Below are 21726 nucleotides of genomic sequence, written 5' to 3'. Positions count from 1 at the left end.
ACTGAACTTAAATACACACAGGAGAGTTAATAAATATGTGTTAGAAAAGTCAAATGTAGACCTATCGTGCTTGGCAAATAAGAGACAACTTTCGGACAACATAGCCCCGCCCATTTAGGAGCTACGTTTCAATGGGAGGAGACAAATAAGATCACATCACATAAGGGTCTCAGAGTTCAAATACAAAGCGCAGACCATTACCAGCCTTAATAATTACCAACCGTTTTGACAGACCCCGAGTTCGGTGTTTGGATCCACAAAAGTTTTGTATCGCGTTTTGTGTGTCATTCAAGACCTGAATAATGGCAGACAGAGAAAAGGCGACGGATCAGATGAAACTGTGGAAGGAGGGCCGCGGCTCTCAGGTCTGCTGCAGAATGTATTTATTGAATATTGTGTTATGTTAAAAATAAGTTCAGATTTGTGCATTTAATTGGGTTTTCAGCGTTTCTTTTAATGGGTTATTGTGCATTGAGAAATTGTGCCAAAGGTCGCAAGGCTGTAATGAATAAACACGAAAGGGATTTGATTATATCTTCGTGTTTTGATGTGCAAAACGTCTCTATAGAACACTGAATCGTTGCGTTGCTTTAAAATTGACTTTATTCTAAAACTATGTTATACTTAAATCTGAAATAGAGATTGTCTTGTCATCTTGTCATGACTGCAGTGAAAAAAGAATGCATAGTCTCACTGCAAGCAAACATGTGACTATCAGAGCGTTTTAATCATGAATTTAAGATATGTCACTGTCACGCATGCATGCAGTAGATAACGTTACGGTCTTATATTTGTTTATATTTAATTGCATAAAACACTAGTCAGATGCTGGTGTGCGTATTTAAAATAACATCCCCTGTGGTCTTATTGCATGATATGTTATTTGCACAAAATGTCGCACACAAAGATAAGGTTTATTATATAATTTCAGGTCAAATGTTTTCGTAGTTCAAGTGGGTCAACGACATAAATAAACGGAAGAGGTTCAAGTCCCCGCCCCATCCCACTCCTCTCTAACGCGATTGGTCAATAGCATGAATGACACCTTGCTCAACGAATCACATTTGAGAACGCATGTTGTGTTTTTGAAGGCCAAAGTTTTATACATTTATATTTGATCTAATTATGTTATTTATTATATTTATGTACATACGTATACTTTATATACATCCTTAAAGGGACTTTGATATATGCCCCTTTCCTTTTTATTTATTTAACGAGGACACACTCTACTTCTGCGAATCTGCGACTGTTGAACTTTAACCAGATAAGCAGATAAATATCTGTTGTGGTTATTTAATCATTATTTTCAGGCCAAATGCCTATAAAATACAATTTATTTTGCCAGTATAGTTTTATAAAACTCGATTACTTCAGTGACACAGTGATTTAATATAAATAGATTAATATCTAGGGCTGCACGAATGTCTTGCGATTGCGATATAATAAACAAATGGTTTCATGAGTCAACTTGCTTGGTTTTCAAGGAAATTGCACACAGATTAGTGATAATGCTGAAATGTGTATTTCTCAACTCAAACTAGCAACAACCACTAAATGCAGTGTTTTCGAATTAAAATAATATTTTTTTACTGCAAACCTGTTATTGTCTCAATAGTACAATAGTATAAAATAAATAGAACAATAAATAAGAACATTTGTATGTTCATGAAAATAAGATATTTTGAACATTCTGTCCAGACAAGAAGGGACATTTAAGCAGGATGTTACATGCTTTGTCTAAACTCAGTCTGTGGATCATTTTTGGTGTAAGTGCATTGTGATTGTCGAAACATTTTTTTTAAGTTTAGTGCCAACATGTTATAATGTTTACATGGTTTACATGGTACCATTTATAAATATAAATAGATTCATATCTAAATATGATGAATATTGATGTGAAAGCATTGACTGTTAAATAATCATAAAATACATGTTATTTGAGTTTAATAAATAATATGATTTGGTTTGTTTAATGTTATTTTAATTAGATCCAGTTTTGCTATTCTGTCTCATTTTGTTTTGTTTTTTTCTCAGCGGCCGGATGTCCTGACCACTGGAGCCGGAGTCCCGATTGGGGACAAGGTAAACTCAATGACGGCGGGTCCGCGTGGGCCCCTGCTGGTCCAGGACGTGGTGTTTGCTGATGAAATGGCCCACTTTGACCGAGAGAGGATACCAGAGAGAGTCGTGCACGCTAAAGGAGCAGGTGAGTGTGAACGGAGACATAAAGAGATTCTGTGTTTCTGTGCAGTAAATATACAGTAACATGTCATTTATTCCTGTGATGAAAAGCTGCATTTTCAGCATCATTACTCCAGTCTTCAGTGTAAGTATTAATTTAAGATAAAAATCCTTGCTGATCCCATACTTTTGACCAGTAGTATAAGAGGCTGAAATGACATGACTGTGCTGAAATTTGATTGGCTCATGAGAGCTGTGCTCTGATTGGATAAGCAATATCAGGACGCTTGTATGTTATTGGAAAGATAATATGAACTTAAAACTAAATATTTTCTCTGTTTCTTTGCAGGAGCGTTTGGCTACTTCGAAGTGACCCATGACATCACACGCTATTGTAAGGCCAAAGTGTTCGAGCATGTGGGAAAGACGACACCCATCGCTATTCGCTTTTCCACTGTGGGTACGTTTCTGTATGGATGTTATAATGGTTCTAGTGGTGCCTGGACTCTGTATGTATCGATTTGTTATGTTGGGATTAGGAATGCCAGGAAACAGTGTCGTAACAGAAGTCGTGACACTCAGTTCTCTGAAATGAAGCCAAATGGTTTTGTAAGAGGGTAAAGAGCACATGCAGAAACGATGTGATAAACATAAGGCACACTCCCGCTCTCTTGCCTACTCAAAGTAAAAAAGTACTACCTTTGTCCCTTGATAAATGTGTATTTGTATCTTTGTAGCTGGTGAGTCTGGGTCGGCAGATACCGTCCGAGATCCTCGAGGATTTGCAGTGAAGTTCTACTCTGATGAGGGCAACTGGGATCTTACTGGAAACAACACCCCGATCTTCTTTATCAGGGATGCGCTTCTGGTGAGAGACACGATCCTCACACAGTCCATTAAGTGCCTTGTCCCGATATTAACAGAATATGTGTGTTCCCTGTGCTTGTAGTTTCCGTCCTTCATCCACTCTCAGAAACGAAATCCGCAGACTCACTTGAAGGATCCGGATATGGTTTGGGATTTCTGGGGTTTGCGTCCTGAATCGTTGCACCAGGTACGGCGGCAGAAGCCGGTCACTTTTGTGTTCTCACGTTAATGCAGAAAGTCTCACTCATACTGATTTACGTGTATGTGCAGGTGACTTTCCTCTTCAGCGATCGGGGGATTCCGGATGGCCACCGTCATATGAACGGATACGGATCGCACACTTTCAAACTGGTCAATGCTCAGGGGCAGCCGGTGTACTGCAAGTTCCACTTTAAGGTACTTAATGTTTGTTTGTGTAAAATCTGCAGCTTGAAGTGACAAAATCACAGCCAATAAGGACAAATAGGGCTAGGTGATAATGGTCAAAAATATTTCTCCATATCATTTGATTATCGATATTTATCACAATATTTATTTCATACCATTAATGGGGAAGGAAATGTTTGTTAGACCTTGGGAATGAATGTAACATATAAGGCCACATTAGTCTCCGACGTCTCACCCACGGACCATTGGCTGAACGTCACACAAAATGCGAAATACTTTGGCAGTTTCAAAGTCGTCATCTGATTGGTTGAGTTCTACGGGATCTCTGGAAGACCTGTGTGTCGCTTCCTTTAACAGTCCGCCTAGAAACAAAAGCCAAACCCCCTCATGGAAAAAGAAAGTCGGCGTGTTTACAACTGTGACAATGAGTTATCAGGATCAACTAAACGCTAGATTTTCAAAAGTATGTTAAGTTGGTGCCAACATTGTTGCAATATTTCATTGTTGCATGTTCTTGGATGAATTTATTAGATGCATGCCGGTCTGTTAACGTAGGGACATCGACTTACATTTTCACGCCCCTAAACATGAAGGGGAACACGAGGGTCCCATGAAATCCATTTTATTTTTCCCAAAATTTTTCTGAATTCTGTTTTATGATTTAATACAAATTTACTATCAGAAATGGTGCCTAATGAAATGAATTCATTAAACCGTTTAATCAATCATTTAAAATGTAATCAAATTAAATTATAACAATTAATTTACACCAAAAATAACCTGCACAAAATAGCGCAGCACAACAGAATTTGTATACTGTATGAATTAAAACATGGAAGAAAAATATTGTTGTTGTTTCATATTGCTTAATAATAGCAAATTTCATGTTCTAATAATTTATATAATATCTGGGTTTGATATCCCTTATTAATAATATTATTCAATAATATTGAATGTGTCCTGTTTTAATAAATGTTATTATGGTTAACAATATTATTATTATCATCATTAGTAATAGTAGTATAGGTAATTGAAGGCTTTAATAAATTGTTTTATTATGTAAAATTAAGAGATTTATCACTTGATGTTATGATGTCACCTGGTTAAGAAACCCTGTCACTTGTTGTTGTCTTTCAGACTGATCAGGGCATTAAGAATTTGACCGTTGAAGAGGCGGATCGTCTTGCATCCTCTGACCCAGATTACTCCACTAGAGATCTGTACAACGCCATCTCCAACGGCAACTTCCCATCCTGGACCTTCTACATCCAGGTCATGACCTTTGAGCAGGCGGAGAACTGGAAGTGGAATCCGTTTGATCTGACTAAGGTACTCTCATCCCAGAATGCACCAGTGGGTCTCAACCTTTCTGACTCCAAGTCCCCCCTTTGTCCAAGACAATATTCAAAGGCCCTCCTATTTAGACTGCAAAAATCTGTGCATTATTTTAGTCTCATCCTGATGTCTGGATCTTTATCTCTCAGGTCTGGTCCCATAAGGAATTCCCTCTGATTCCTGTGGGACGCCTCGTGTTGAACCGAAACCCTGTGAATTATTTCGCTGAGGTTGAGCAGCTGGCGTTCGATCCCAGTAACATGCCGCCCGGCATTGAGGCCAGCCCAGACAAGATGTTGCAGGTACTTTTTATACTATGTCACAAGCAACATACCTAGACACATTTCACAGGTTTGTTTGCACAGGCTTATGATGCACAAAAAGATGCTTGTTCACTATTTTGTTCTTGAGCAAGGCATTTAAGCTCTGGTTCCTTGTAATAAGCGTCCTGTAGATTACTTTGGATTAAAGCAACAATGACTAATTACAAGAATCACTAGAATGACTAAATGCTGTAATTACTCAATTCTTTCGCCACAGGGGCGTCTTTTCTCCTACCCAGACACGCATCGGCATCGTCTCGGAGCTAATTACCTCCAACTGCCCGTCAACTGCCCCTACCGCACCCGTGTGGCAAACTACCAGAGAGACGGCCCCATGTGCATGTACGACAACCAGGGTGAGTTAGATGCATGGCAGAAAAAAACGTCATGTGTCATACTGGGTTTGGTTTTGGGTAAGAGATGGTATTAGTCTCTTAAAAGTGACTCAGATTAACAACGCAACATCTGTCTGGAATGATGGATCAGGGCATGTGACCCAGAAGCATTTATAAACTTATTGTGGCACAATGAAATCTGTTTTGAAATGTTAAGCAGTTTCTGTCCGGTCCTGTAGGGGGAGCTCCGAACTACTTCCCCAACAGCTTCAGTGCTCCTGATACCCAGCCGTGCTTCATCGAGTCGAAGTGTCAAGTGTCTCCTGATGTGGGCCGATACAACAGCGCAGACGATGACAATGTGACCCAGGTGTGTTAGCGATCTGTGTACGGATAATCCAGCCATCCGCGAGTTATAATATTTCCCGCTCTGATCCTTTCCGCAGGTGCGCACGTTCTTCACCGAGGTGCTGAACGAAGCCGAGCGTGAGCGTCTGTGTCAGAATATGGCCGGCCATATGAAAGGAGCTCAACTGTTTATTCAGAAACGCGTGGTATGATTTTAATCTCATGCAAATTATTCAAACTTCTCATTAGCAGCTATTGGGGAACATGCCTAGAAAAAAACTAATAATTCATGTTTTTTGTGATTTTTTTTGCAGGTCCAAAACCTGATGTCCGTTCACCCCGATTATGGGACTCGTGTTCAGGCTCTCCTGGATAAACACAACGCTGAAGGGAAGAAGGTAGAAAACATTCGATCAGTCTCACACACATTCATCTGTGTTCTTTTAGAATGTATCAGGAAGCATACCTAAAACCATTAAAAAATATATATTTGAAATAAAATAAATGCACAATATACAATATCAAACTAGCTTTGCAAAATAACTGAAACGAAAACTGAAATAAATATTAATAAACTATATAGACGTCTAAAAAAATTACTAAAAATTCGACTAATATTACATTGAAAAGTATTCAATCATTATTTTCTGTCTTTGTCTCTCCAGAACACTATTCATGTTTATAGTCGCGGTGGAGCGTCTGCTGTGGCTGCAGCCTCTAAGATGTGATTGAAAAGTGCCGCCCCTATACACACACACACACACACACACACACACACACACACACACACACACATTCATTCTCTTATAGAGTGTGATTTAGAGTCATGAAGCTTAACTCATTCCTTGTGTGCTGTTAAAATACAGACATCATATCTAACATGGCCAATTCACAACACAAGGGGTATTTGCAAATGCTACACTGATTTCATAATCATGATTTATGCCATTAAACCAAATGGGGGCCTTTAATGCACACGCAAGAGCGTTGAACTAATCCAAAATTAATCAGCCTCTTTCAGTGAATTTCTGCATTTTGATTGTCTGTGAAGTGTAGAATAGACAAATAATCTGAGATTACTTTGACAACTTTGATGCTTTAGATTTTTTTTTTGCTCTCTGTAAGACTGGAGAAACTGGAAGCTTGGCTACTGATGAAGTTTAAAGCTGAATAGGAGAAATTATCCCTTTCCGTCCCTTTTGCCTTAACTGAATATAATTCAGTTGTGTTAATACGAATGTAACGGCTTTTGTCATTTTTGTAATTAATAAATAAGAATATTTGATCTCTATGACTGAGTTGTGGATTCATTTGAAATCTTGGTTGTGCGTTTTCTTTTCACTACATACTAATTTTCCAAAGCCTGAATCTTCATCTTTGTCATACCTTTTAAATTGTATTCTTGCAAGTGTGAGATTTACAGTACAGTATACATTTCAGCTTGTTCATCCCACAAAAATATTGTCTGTATGGCTTTGGAAGGCTCAAAATATTGCATGATTCATATTCTGATTCCTTACATTTTTATTTGGAATGTTGGAACTTCACAATATTTGATGAAAGAAAAATAATTTTTTTTTTTTTTTTTGGTTCCATACTTTCAGTAAATGACTGCATTTTTGAGTGAACTTTACCTTTAAATGCCTTGCTCTTCCAGTAAGAGGCGCCACTTCCTTGCACAGGATCCCCAGATGGGAGTTTGTAACAGTGTGGTGACCAAAATAAACATCACTTGAATGATGATAAAAAAAATGTTTAGCTTGCAGCACACATGCTTCCTAAACATAAGCGCTTTGGTGTTCCAATGAGGATGCTTGCATCCCATCCCCATTTCTATCCCCCAAAAGTCAGTAGGCTCCTCTTTTCTTTTTTTTTAATAAAATGAATGAGAGGCTCTTAAATACCCCTGAAAAACGGGAATGATTCAGAAATCTGGTAAGTTAACATTTTTAAAATAGTAAAAATAATAGTCTATTTAAAAAAAAAAAAAATCGTTCTTTTTATGCATTTTAAATTATCTTTATTTAAATGCATATTTCGAATTTTAAAAAATAGCCTTATAGTTTTAATTGTGCGTTTTTTGACAAACCTAGAGATTTACTCGAAATGGATATATGTATAGAAGCAGCACCCTGCCCTGTTCTCTCTAGCAACAACCACATAATGGGTGACCTTTCTCTCTCTCTGACTCCACCCATATGCAGTGCTGTATAAGTAGTGTCCTGATCTTTCTCCTCAGTAATTCCTCTTCAGATTCTTCCAGGAGTTTTGACCCCTGACCTCCGAGGATGGATAACGCCACATACAGCTACGTGAACGACTGCACTCCGCTCACTAACTGTAAGTCCGGCCGTAAGGCTGGCGGCTCCACTGTGGTCAACATGAGCCAAGCGGGCAAGAAGCCACCAAACGACTACCTGGTCTGGTCACTCTGTAACACTCTTTACGTCAACTTCTGCTGCCTGGGATTCATGGCTCTGATCTACTCCATCAAGGTGAGCTCCAACACCAAATGTCTTTTGTGTGGCTTTAACTTCTTCAGAAATATTCCTGGATGTCACATGATGGACCATCAAAGTTCTTATTTGGAACCAAAAATGGTTTTACAGCCCAATGCCATAGAAGAACCTCTAGTTTAGAAAAAGATTATCTATTGGTGCTTTAAACCAAAATCTGAAGAACCGATAATGCAACATCCAGAACTTTTTTAATCTCCAAAGAACAATAAAAGTGATGCCATAGGAAACTATTTTGGGTTCCTCAAAAAAAACTTTCAGTGAACAGTTTTTAAAGGTAAAATTTTTTCTTAGTGTGAAGAACATTTTAATCTAATCTTACCTTTTCCAAAAATACCTTTTTGTGAACTGTAAAGTTTCATAAATGTTAAAGAACCATAGATGGCAATAAAGGACCTTTATTTTTAAGAGTGCTTAAAAAGAGAACCATTTAAGAACCTTGATTTGAGTTCATGTGCTAAAATACGACTGTCTGAGACTCTCATTTCCGTTCTCCGTGTGTTTGTGTGTTCAGGCTCGAGATCAGAAGACCTTGGGCGACTTGCGTGCAGCACAGGAATGCTCAGACAAGGCGAAGTGGTACAACATTCTGGCATCGGGCTGGAATCTCTTGATTCCGCTGCTGTTGCTGGGTCTGCTGGTCCTGCTCCTGGTTCATCTGGGAAGCTCAGAGGGAGCGTTTGATTTCTTCGGTGAAGATGGATTTCAGAGTTTCATGAAGCTCTTCAGCAGGTAGACCGAGCGACTCAAGCAATCCCACCACCAAAAGCTCCTGCAAACCTTCTGGACAGTTCAAGTTCTCCTCACTTTATCAGCATGATTTTTTTTTTCTTTGGCTGTGTGATGAATTTATTATAATTTTGATTTGTTTTTCATAATTAATGTCAATGTACTGTATATCTATCCAACAATTCTATTTTATGAAGTTAATCTGGCTCAACTGTATTTAATAAAATATTTAATGTCCTCAGTATTTTTCCACATGCGTCTCCTTGAATAGATTTCTATCAACAGTGAGATTAAATAAGTACATTAGCGATGTTTCGACGACAAAAAAGGTCCATTGTCAATCGTGTAGCGATATAACGCACACCACGTCGCTTTCAAAACAAGCAGCGCGGCGAATTCGCGTTACCAATGACTGGATTTCGCCCGCGAAATTTCGCCAAGTAACGCGATATTTCAGCGAAATTTCGACGGCAAAAAGATCAAATTTCAATAGTGTAGCGAATAAATAACAAAAACCTCGCACAAAAGAGTAAGCAGCGCGATGAATTCGCGTGACCATTGACTGCTTTCGCCCGCGAAATGGCGTCTGGCGATGTTAAATGCTGCACCTTCAGTGATTTTTGATTCACGAACAAATAATTATTTTGATCCGGTTCTATTTAATAATTCACATCTAGGCCTATATTGTGCTAAATACCATGTTAAGTAATAAAACTATGATGAGGTTGTGACAGCCATAAATAGTGCAAAATCTGTGTAATTTAAGTAAAAGATAATCATAAACAACAAAATATTTATTTTATTACCAAAAAAGACTCGCATTAAGCTGATTTGCTGGTCTTCCAGTCTGGTCAGGCTTGTCTTTTTGCTGGTTTTAGTGGGGTTTTGGTTACTTTTCAGTTGAGACGCCATCTTAAACCAACTGAGACCAGCTTGGCCTGGGTATGAAGATCATGTTAGGCTGGTTTTAAGCTGTTTTCTTTTCATCAGGGAAGTTAATAGGTTATGAAGAGCAGGTTAACATGAATTCTTTGGAGTGTGTGTTTCAGGGAGACTGAAGGGGTGCTGTGGTTTAGTTCTCATGCGTCTCTGTAATGTTGGACTGTGCCGCCTGTGCTTACAGCGGTGACCCCTCCCAGCTCGACTGGTATTTTTATCATTTAAATGACAGAGCTGTTTGCCAAACTTCACTCCCCTTCTATTTCAGTCGGTATACAGAGTGGACACAGATGTGCAGGGACTCGATTAAAGAGCAGTTAACACACACCCTCATGTAGACCTTCTGTTCTGCCTATTTCTCATCTGTGTGGATTCTTGCTGATATCTTGGTTTAAATATTATAGTATACATAGGCCACACAGCCTATATGGGACATTTTTATGGTTTCTTTCTGTGTATCTTATTTCAACAATCGAAAAACACGATAAAGAAAACCTTAAATCACCCAACATTAATTAAAGTGTTCTATTCTGTTTACATGTAATGTACACTTTTTTTGATAAATGAGATAAAATGTTCTTTTATTTTAAATATGTTAAAATAAACATAAACAATTGTTCTAAAATTGAGCTGGCAACATGCCACAATTAGAAGCTTTGATGATTAACTGGCAAACAAACATAATTGGTTAATAATGCACACTTATAGGTAACACAAATGGAATAAGAATGATATTTGTAACGGGATGATCAACTGGCATCTCGACTTGGTTTTGTCCAATAAAGTCTAATATTTTTAGCATCTGGAACTTCTTTCGAGAGATTTTTTGAAAAAGAGGGAAAGATTTCATTAATCCACGACACTATCAATTAAATCTCAGAGGTCTTTGGTGAGATGCAGATTTAAGATAACATCTGTAAAATATAGCATCATCATGCTATAATTGCTGTAATAAACAGACAAATCTGAGAATCTCACAAAACATGTCAAGAACATATATATATATATATTAGTACAGGCCAAAAGTTTGGAAACAATACTATTTTTAATGTTTTTGAAAGAAGTTTCTTCTGCTCATCAAGCCTGCATTTATTTGATCAAAAATACAGAAAAAAATGTAATATTGTGATATATTATTACAATTTAAAATAATTGGTTTTCAATGTATTATACTTTAAATTATCATTTATTTCTGTGATGCAAAGCTGAATTTTCAGGATCATTACTCCAGTCTTCAGTGTCACATGTGACATCCAGTCTATCACATGATCCTTTAGAAATCATTCTAATATTCTGATTTATTACGAGTGTTGGACACAGTTCTGCTGCCTAATATATTTGATGAATAAAAGGTTAAAAAGAACTGCATTTATTAAAAAAATATATATATATATTTTCTAATAATATAAATCTTCTTTACTATCACTTTTTTTAAATCAATTTAACACATCCTTGCTGAATAAAAGCATTGATTTATTTTTTAAAAATAAAGAAAAAAATGACTGACCCCAAATTACTGACCAGTAAGGGTATATTGTTGTTACAAAAGATTTCTATTTTTAAAACATTTGCTTCTTTTTATTTTTTTACTTTTTATTCATCAAAGTACCTAAAAAAGTATCACAGGTTATGAAAAAATATTAAGCAGCAGAACTGTTTCCAACTTTGATAATGAATCATCATATTAGAATGATTTCTAAAGGGTCATGTGATAGACTGGAGTAATGATCCTGAAAATTCAGCTTTGCATCACAGAAATAAATGATCATTTAAAGTATAATAAATTGAAAACCAATTATTTTAAATTGTAATAATATATCACAATATTACATTTTTTTTCCCTATATTTTTGATCAAATAAATGCAGGCTTGATGAGCAGAAGAAACTTCTTTCAAAAACATTAAAAATAGTAATGTGTCCAAACTTTTGGCCTGTACTGTATATTATTGAACAAATAAAAAGGTACTGATTGGACATTGTTTAAGGAAAGCTGAGGCCACAGACCAACATAACCATGATGTGAAAACCCCAAAAGCTATATATCTTACCTCACGAAGAAGAAGACGACAGGTACGAAGAAGACATTTAGAAAGGTACACTTATTAACCTAAATGCCCTGTTCTGTGTAATGTATTCTTCCTTGAGAAAATGGGATTAAAATGTTCTTTAATAAAAAATAGAACAGGTTTCAGTTTCAGATAACTGGAAACATGCCCATTGGATGTGTGATGATGATAACAGACATTATCATTATTGTCATTACAGTAAAAAAGCTAAATATATTTCATTAATTATATTTTAATAAATAACTGTACTGATTTTTTTTCCGTGTATAATTGACAATTTGTTTCAGCATTTCAACGCTTTGTAAAACAACGTGCATGCTAATATGTCCAAATCCAGAAAGGACTGATTTGATGCTTGTGAGTAGTGATTTAGCAGCACATAAGCAGTCATTTAGACACATTCATCCGAGGCTATTTACAGTGCGCTTATTACAGGGTCAGTCCGCCTGCAGAGCCTCGAGGGCACAGCAGTGATATAGCCTCGGTCCCGAGTGTGCTTCTGAAACTGAGTTTCTTTAGATTGAGTTGCAGCTTCTGTTTTCTTGCTGTCTGGTTTGTCTTCATTAGAGTTTCAGTGGGATTCATCTGCTTTCAGTAGGAGGGTTTTCAGCTTTTAGCTGCCGTGGTTTGAGCTGCACAACCACATTAGGGAGGATCACACATATAAACACCCACAAACTGAAATTACCCTGGAGAGAGCAGACGTCTATATGCAGCTGATCTGAGAGGACTGAGGGATAATCTTGCCCTTCCGCCTGGTTTCAGGCTCTATAATGAAGCTCGGTAGTTTCTGGGTGGCTTTCAGCTCCCACCCAGTTTTAATAACACAGCGGACTTGGTATATTTGTTATCAGTTCGGACGGACCAAGGTCTGTTTCTAGGCACGTAGCCTATCTCCTTAAAAAAGTTATGGGGTACCATGGCACTGAATGATCTGATATTGTACACACTACACACACATATATAGGCCTGCTAATAAAATATACATCTTGAATCAAAGTCTCTGGATAGAACGATAAATAAAGAGTCAATAAATGCACGTTAGCCTACATCTGTTTGTGTGTCGCCCTCTAGCGGCTAACCAAACGTGCAAATAAATCTCCACTTACAAAAAGGCTACCTGCGGATTACTTTATTGTATTCTAAATTACAATATAAATACCATGGTTACATTTCAAAGGTCCATGTACCCATGTGGTAGGGTAGCGCCTTAGTATTCTGTAAGTACCAGCAGATGGCGCTGTATGGTAGTATTTTTTTTTATTTGTTTAGAGAGCATAAGCAAATGTAAAAAAATAATTAAAAAAAATAATTATATATATATATCCTTTTTGAAAAAATATATTTTATTCATATGCTATGTCCACTGTGGACACCAGGACTCCAGGACTTTTAAAAAGACATAAAATGACATGTATAGGCAAAAACAATGGGATTTTTTTTTTTTCATTCACCAATCAAATTTTTATTTTATTTTTTTACCAAACATTGTAAAAAAAAAATTATGAAAGATATAACGGAATGATACCCTTTTACTTTAAACAATCATGCATGTCATGTATGAAATGCCCTGTTTTTGTAACAGAAAATCATATTTTGATTAGAAACCCCATAACATTTTCCTGAGATGTTGATTTGTGACAAACAATTTGAAAATTAGTTTGATTTAAATGATAATTACAAAATATTCTCGTATGTCCTTAAGAGTGCTAAATTTCATCAGTCATTTTTAAAGACGACCAAACATTTGGTATCTCTGAAAAGCCCTGAATGTGTTCTTTACAGGACATCCAGACTTAAAACTGTGTGAAATTCACTCAAATTTAATGTCTACTATAGTGGACACAAGTCTATTCCTGGGTCCCATAACAGATAATCTTTGTGTTTTTTTTTTTTGTGTGTTTTTTTTACAGGTACACTAACTACTAAAGAAAAGCATTCTATGCATAATGTTGTTTGAACAACTTAATGTAGGCTAATTCATTTTACCACACAGGTCACCGGAGAGCAAATCGTTAATTACACGGACACAAGAGTTTTCCCAAGAAGGGTCATTCGGTCAGCTGGTGAGTTTACTAATTCATAAACGCTGTTTCATGACGTGTGTCATCGTTCTGACATCACAGACGTGCTTGAGCGAGTGTGTCAGCTGGTGGTCCACACACTCGGATGTGGTTTGGCCAGCTGGTGTCCATGGAGACGCAGCTGTGGAGTGGCTGAGAAACACTGGAGACCCTGACACTCATGAGGGACGACATCTGCCCTGTCATTTCACAATGCCCACAGATCCAGATATGGTTATATAGCACTTACACAAGCACGAATATCATACATTTTAGTGTCCTATGATGTTTTGGGTTTTTTAATATTTTAATGCTCAATTCATATCAAACTATTATATGACATAAAATTAACCTAGAATGAAAAGTTGTTACTGTTAAACACATTAAGTGTCTGTATGCCAATTTAAATGTCGATTTTGGCCAGTCTCACATCAGAGGTCTTGACTTTCTCAACTTTCTCATACGGTGTCAACATTTTGAAATAAATTCTAAAAGTAATATTCAGTACATTGCAGTTAAAATCTGGGTTACTCTTTATTTTAAGGTTTCTGCAGTGTAATTATTTATTTAAGTACTGGGTTATTATAACAAACTACATGTACTTATAGAGTTATGGGTTAGGTTTGGGGTTTAGTTTCATGTAATTATGCACAATTTATAGTATAGTAACTACATGTAACGTGTTACAAGGACACTGTAAAATAAAGTGTTACCAAACTACTTGTAATCATGCTTTCTTTTGACATAATCCGTGTTGACTTAATATTCAATTCATTCTATTTTAATCAATAAATATATTTAATTACTCCCAGGAATAAAAGAAAAGTGTTAGTTAATATGCAACCCCGTTACTGCACAATTTTAAAATTGTGACACCCAAGAAATAATATTATTTGGACTCTTTACTCTCTACTGCAAGGTAGGAAAACAAATAATTTCATTACATTTTCTAAAGTTTTACAAATATTTGTCATTCTTCATGCACAAACATTCATGTTATTAAAACACAATCAACATATTTTTCTTCAATTTATGGCAAAATAGGTTTATTATCAATATCAATTGCTACAAACCAACATTTGAACCCCTACTGAATAATAGTTTAATTTAGGCTAAATGTGCAAATATGTAACTTGCAATCTTGTCATCCATTCTCTATACTTTTATTTCATCTTAGTTTGCAAATTACATTTAATCTAGTTAAAATACTCAGATGTTTGATTGATGTGCATTTCCCCCACCCCACCCCCATATTCTTAACAGTGCATGATTGATGTGGACTTTTCAACGGTTTCGTCTCAATCTGTTACCCCCCCCCCCCCCCCCCCCCCCTCTCTCTTGAATGATTACATATGCATAGAAAACCACATCAGTTAAAAATAATTGGACTCAGATGGTCCTCCCTTTTCCATTAAAGTCATAGTTGGTTCTTTTATCTTGTTTATACAGGTAAGTCTTTTGTAGTTTAAGTACTTTGTCAATATGAAGAGAGCTTTGAAGTTTTAAGTTAAGCAAATACAATCAGAAACTTTTGGTCTCGGATTAGGACCTTTGAAAACAACTGAGATTTGAAGACAACAAAGAATAATGTTTGCCGTCTGAGAGTGAAGATGGGCTCTCTCTGTCATACAGATGTTAAACACGCATGAATATTAAGCAGATCACCGGCGAGTGTCTTGTGTTTGTATGCAGACACGCGCCATTCCTACGCGCGCGCTCCAGCGGGTGTTTACTGTTTTCGCGGGGAGTTGTGGGAGGAGCGCGCAGGTCACGGAGATTTAATTCGGCCTAATTTGCAGGTCAAAGCGAGGCGGCACGCTCTTCATCCTTTCTTTTCATCTCTCCCGCTCTCCCTTCATCTCTCCCGCTCGTTTTCGCCCCGCTTTTCTTCTGCCTATGTGGTCTTGAAAACATCCAGCCCCCTCCCCCTCCCCACCCCCACTGCGCCTTCTTTCTTTTAGGTGTGCTTGCAAAGGCAAATTGAAAAAACCCTTAACCCGAGTATTAGGCTAAATATTGTCCGGCTTCAGACATTAATGATACCTTCAATCGTGAGGCTTGTGCTACATGTTCTATATAACTTACTTAGAAAGGATGTTTTTAGAATTTTAACATGAAAAATAGGCAAACTATTATTAATGATTCCAATTAATATTCTAGTTTCAATTGTTTTTAAATAATTATATATTTTTTCTAATAGAAATGTTTAGATATATACAGTACTGTGCAAAAGTCTTAGGCATTTTAATCCCCCCCCCCCCCCCCCCCCCCCCCAAAAATGGTTTTAAGCATTTCCAAACATTTTACATTTCCAAACATTCTTTTTGCCATTAATTGTAATAATCCAGTGAGATTTGTACTTTGAAAACAACTGAGATTTGAAGACAACAAAGAATAATGTTTGCCGTCTGACTGTGAAGATGGGCTCTCTCTGTCATACAGATGTTAAACACACATGAATATTAAGCAGATCACCGGCGAGTGTCTTGGAAATGTAAACTGATATTTCCTACTGACACACTATAGCAAAATATATAAATAACTGACTTAAAACCATTTTTTTGGGGGGGTGGGGGGATATTAACATGCCTAAGACGTTTGCACAGTACTGTATATATATATTTTTTTACATGTTTCCTTGTAAACATATTGTTTAAATTGATAATATGTGACCTCAATTTCACTTTCCATCATTTTAGACTTATAAAAAAAAGAAGAAAAAAAGCCAGTTCATCAATGACATCATCTTTGGGGAATTGACATAATTTTGGAGGGGAAAACCCCACTCATAAGCAAGTATGTGTTTGTCTCTCACTTAAAAATATTCGATCATATTATGTAAAAATTACAGAAATCAATATATCACCATTTGAAAGAACTTCATATTGGGGGCCATTATTTAAGGTATGAACTGAGCAATGACTGACATTAAGGCAACATTTTACAATAAGGTTTCATCTGTTAACATTAGTTAATGTATTAACTAACATGAACTAACAATGAGCAATACATTTGTTACTGTATTTATTCATCTTTGTTAACGTTAATCAAATTCATTGTTTGTTCATGCACAGTGCATCAACTACTGTTAACAAGTACAACTTTTGATTTGAATAATGTATTAGTGAATGTTTACACTAAAATGAACTAAGATTAATACATAGCCTACTTTAGAAGAATTGTTCATTCTTATTCCATGTTAACTAATCTAGTTAGCTAATGTTAAATGTTAAAGTGTTACTGACTTCAGCTTTATTTCCGTTTAATTTTCTGTTCCATAAGCTTAACCAGATAAAATAATTAATTTATTAATTGCAAAGCTGTAATGGTACATAATTAAAATGACCCAAAATAATGTTATCCTCAATATGCGTTCCTTAAGTTACTAGATGTTTTGTAAGACTAGTTATGATAATCTAGACCCCATTCAACAGTGTATTGAGTGTATTTGCTTCTGTAAAGGTTTAGATTACAGTAGCCTGTTATTTGAACTATTACAACTTTAACATGCATGGAAGGAAAATAAAATAAATCACAAACTGGATGCAACATACATTTATATATACACATTTATTAAAGCAACATCTTTACAATAGTGACAAATATGGCTCAGGATCAAGAAGAAAATATACATTTTTCAACCACAAAAGTATAGCCTACTTGAAATGTAAAAGTAAATAAAATAAATAAATAACTTAAGCCGTTACAATATATATATACACTGATATATATTAGTCAACAATAAATAGGCTTACTTGTCCTGACTTTAATTTAAAGTTACTTATCAGTTGTACACTGTAAAGAGCAACCAGCTCCTGTTATTAAACCGAACATAAATCAGTACATAAATAAGATTCCAGAATCACATTATCACGTAATAACGTGGGTCAGACTCTGATACGTCATTACTTCCGGCCTTTTCCCGCCAGCACGGCACGGACTCCTTCAGAGGATGCGCGTTTTCACTCCATGTTTCTGCTCTCCTTGTGGACGCTGTCCGTTTTCTTTCGCTTTCCATAAAAATCTACAAGAAAACAAAATTCACAAGATTAAAACCGTGAACCATTTTACATGACTATTATGACTGTTGTTAATGTTACAGTAGTACAGTAGTAGTAACAGTCCTGTATTGTTTACCTGTAATGCGCATGTCTGTGAGTCTCTTCGTCTGGACGCGAGCGACTGTTTTGCGAGATAATTTTCTTCGGTTACACATGGTCTTTTTCAAAACTTTCATTGAACGACTCCCACATTTTGAGGCATGGGCGATTCTGTCTGTCGCGGGGAAGTCCACAAATGGTCTTTTTGACACGACAGTCTTTTCTCTGTAAAATTCCGGACAGTCCTCAGCTGGGCTTTCCTCCCACTTTAAAGCCCCGTTCAGCGGCTGTCCTTCATTGAAGTTGAAGTTCCATCTCAGCTGATCTCGTCGAGATATTTCGCGAAGTTTGGAAGTCAGCTCTCGCTTCAGCTCGTCGTGATCCACGGGTCCGAACAGATTTCTGCATGTTCCCGTCAGTTTCCGTTGAGGGAGAGTCTCTGTGTTCCTCTGAGGGACCGTTTCCCTTGAAGAGGCCAGTCTTTCCCCGGCGATGGTGGAGAGCAGGATGGTAGACATCGTTGATAGTGCACAGATCCAGAGTAAAACGGGCCAAATGGGTGTGAAAATCCCTGAGAGCAAGACTAGTCAGTGTGAATTACACCACACGTCGTTACGAATCGTGAAACTCCAGATCTGGCCGTGATTTAATCTCGTCAGATTTAAAGTCCTGCGCCTCTACAGTGCAAAACCACATGCTCCGCTCCCATTGGTCAAAATCCGCTACCCCTTTGGCTTTGTTTTGTTGTTAGACCCGCCTCTACCCGGCTGTGATTGGTTAGACCCGCCTCTACTTGGCTATGATTGGTTAGACCCGCAGACATTCACATGTAATTGGTTGTACCCCGTTGCCTTCCCCCCACCCGCTCACATTGCACCACCTGGAGTAAAATAAGTCAAATTAATGACAACAAAGAGATGGTGCTCGATGCAGAGCCAAATGGGAGGAGCTAGAGCTCGAGCTCCCCCTTTTCTGGAGCTCCAGCTCCACCTCGCTATGTTTAGTGAGTGGGGATTCGCAGCAGCGTAAAATGGGAGGAGCTAGAGCTCTAGATCTAATCCCTCGCTGGATATAGTGGACAGAACATGACGCGCTATCAAGCCTGTTAATGTTAGTGCGAGTTCAACCGTGATAAAAAGACAAGTTTGTTTTGATGCGCAAGATGTTGGCATACATAATATTGTATTTCTCTAATATTTGTCATGATTGATTAATTATTTATCGTTTCTGTGACAAACGCGTAAACACTTAATAAGACCATTGCTCACACTATGCGTGTGTTTTTCTAAAAACTGTTGAAACTTTGTTTCTGTGTATTATTTTCTCTTTATTACGATGAACAGTTTCGTTGTTTTCCTCACTTTTTAAAGCCGATTTGTACAAAAGCGTCTGCTATATGATTATGTAAATTACTAGACTTAAAAGGCAATGTGAAAGCTTACTATCTGTGCACCCGTTTATTTTTTGTCCACTGCATTATTAACGTGTGTGTTATTTGTGAATTAATCTAAATCATCTGATTAATTTATGAAATAAAAATAATAAGACTAGGTTACCTAATCTGCCCTTTTTGTACGTAAATGTAAAAGGCTACTCCAACAGGCCAGTTGTAATTTTTTTTGTTATATTGTAAATTTAAATGGAATATTGACTGTAATTTTGGATAGACTCAACCTTGATAGGCTATGCATTAAGCTATTTTAATGAAATGGAAACAAGCAGTCCAGTACTCTAAAACCAGCCATGTGACTTCCCACACTAAAGGAAAAACAAGATAACAAAATGTGCTCTGAGATTATCCACCCAAATTTGGGAGAAGATAATTTAAAAGTCACTTGCTCCACTCTCCCACAAGTGTTGAGTTGGATTTATTTGTTTCTATTAGCCTAAATTAGCTAAATGTTCATCTAACATAAAATTAATCCTAAATCTAGATAAAATGTTATAAGATAAATAAATAAAAATAACATAAGTATATCCCAAGAACACAACACTTTTTTTCCACACAACATTTTTGGTATAATAAGATAAAATAATACATTTTATGAATATATTTCAAGAACACACTTCACATAACATTGTAATATTTTACAAAACTCAATCAATTTATTTTCATAGTACCCCCACTGGTAGATTCAAGTTCAATTTGATTTTATTTATACAGCACATTTTATAACAGCCACTGACTGACCTAACGTTAAGTGCTTTACAGAACTACAAAATTAAAAGAGAATAATACTTGCATAACAGCACAACACAGATTAGTGCAGCAAAGCTAAGAGCAGCCTTAAACAGGACAGGAGTAGCAAAAACATTATCGGACTTAAAATATAAAATAAGAAAACAGAAATGGCAAAAAAAGTATCAGACAGACTTATCAATAATAAAACAGAGATGGCAGTGTCAGACTCCGGTAAAAAGGAAGGTTTCAGGCGTCATTTATATGTGGAAATAAATCTGATATGAATTGGATGTGCATTTTTGACCTGCCATTTAAGCGGACAGATCGTACATTCTGTCAATGCTAGTCGTACGTCATTAAAAATGTGTCTTTTTATAACTGTTCGCGGTACAGATATCTACAACAAATGAAACAACTCTTGTTGACTAACAGAGTATTAATTTTGTTCATTTGTGTTAAATAAAAATCGATCTGGCGCTGATATATGTTGCTTTTGAAATCATGCTGAGTGTTCGTAGTCGCTGCTGCTGTCAATTTAGCGACAAGCAGTTTCTCTAAATAACGCTGCCTAGCATAATTATTTAGTCTCTCCCGATAGAGCCCGTTGCTTCCTCCTAATCCATATCTTTATCTTGGCCTCACTGTAGAAGTAACCATGGTAACTGATAGAGTTACCACCTAAAATGGCGGCGCCTTCCCGGAATGCAACGCTGCGGGAAAATATCGTGACGTAACTCTTTGATAGCGAGAAAGTTAACCTGCGCATGCGCGGCCCCGCCCACTAAATCCAGCGTGGTGAAGCTGGAGCTCTAGCGAGGGGAGGAGCTGGAGCTCTAGCTCCTCCCATTTGGCTCTGCATCGAGTACCACTTGGAAAAAATCGTCCCGGGCATTTTGGCCCAGACTGGCCCACTATATGATCATAAACACCACCCATCTTTGCACGCCCTTAATTATATGCATACCAACTCCTATTCCTTAAAACCACAAATGCCATGTAATAAGTGAGTATAGGAACGAGTGAAAATTTGACATTTATTAATTAATACAGTTGAACTATACTCCACAGTGATGAATCCTAAAACAAGCTATAAGCTGTAATGGCATAGCTATACCAATGTTTCTATTTACATTACACCTACTACATAATAATAGTTATAATATTAATCCAATGACAGTAATAGCCATATTTTGTAAATCAAATGCACTAAAAAATAAAGGAAACTTTCATAATTAGTTTGTTCCAATTTCTATACTTGAAAGAGATAAGCACATGATCTTTTATTTTGACGCAAACTGCATCAAGCTTTTATTTTGGCGGAAAACATGGTTTACAAACGCCTCTCATTAAA

At 36.8% G+C, this 21726-nt stretch overlaps 3 protein-coding genes across 3 annotated transcripts; 2 read left to right on the top strand and 1 right to left on the bottom strand.

Moving 5' to 3' along the window:
* Window positions 1–140: 140 nt before the first annotated feature.
* On the top strand, window positions 141–7070 carry cat (catalase). Its single transcript, XM_082160101.1, has 13 exons — window positions 141–365; window positions 2038–2209; window positions 2534–2644; window positions 2922–3052; window positions 3134–3238; window positions 3322–3447; window positions 4576–4767; window positions 4923–5075; window positions 5314–5452; window positions 5671–5801; window positions 5878–5985; window positions 6094–6177; window positions 6445–7070. Exons 1-13 carry the CDS (start codon window positions 303–305, stop codon window positions 6505–6507), a joined length of 1578 nt encoding a protein of 525 aa, XP_082016227.1. The 5' UTR covers window positions 141–302; the 3' UTR covers window positions 6508–7070.
* Window positions 7071–7219: 149 nt separating this feature from the next.
* Window positions 7220–10771, top strand: ifitm5 (interferon induced transmembrane protein 5). The gene is made up of 2 exons (XM_082160113.1): window positions 7220–8274; window positions 8810–10771. Exons 1-2 carry the CDS (start codon window positions 8068–8070, stop codon window positions 9029–9031), a joined length of 429 nt encoding a protein of 142 aa, XP_082016239.1. The 5' UTR covers window positions 7220–8067; the 3' UTR covers window positions 9032–10771.
* Window positions 10772–17678: 6907 nt separating this feature from the next.
* cdkn1cb (cyclin dependent kinase inhibitor 1Cb) lies at window positions 17679–18958 on the bottom strand. The gene is made up of 2 exons (XM_082158911.1): window positions 18231–18958; window positions 17679–18117 (listed from the first exon to the last, which is right to left on the bottom strand). The coding sequence occupies exons 1-2, from the start codon at window positions 18709–18711 to the stop codon at window positions 18056–18058; spliced, it is 543 nt and encodes a 180-aa protein (XP_082015037.1). The 5' UTR covers window positions 18712–18958; the 3' UTR covers window positions 17679–18055.
* Window positions 18959–21726: the final 2768 nt, after the last annotated feature.

This window comes from Leuciscus leuciscus, assembly GCF_965113295.1.
Source record: "Leuciscus leuciscus genome assembly, chromosome: 25".
In the NCBI taxonomy this organism is placed as follows: Eukaryota; Metazoa; Chordata; class Actinopteri; order Cypriniformes; family Leuciscidae; genus Leuciscus; species Leuciscus leuciscus.
Note: the sequence above shows the minus strand (reverse complement) of the source record. Positions and strands in the feature narration are given on the sequence as shown.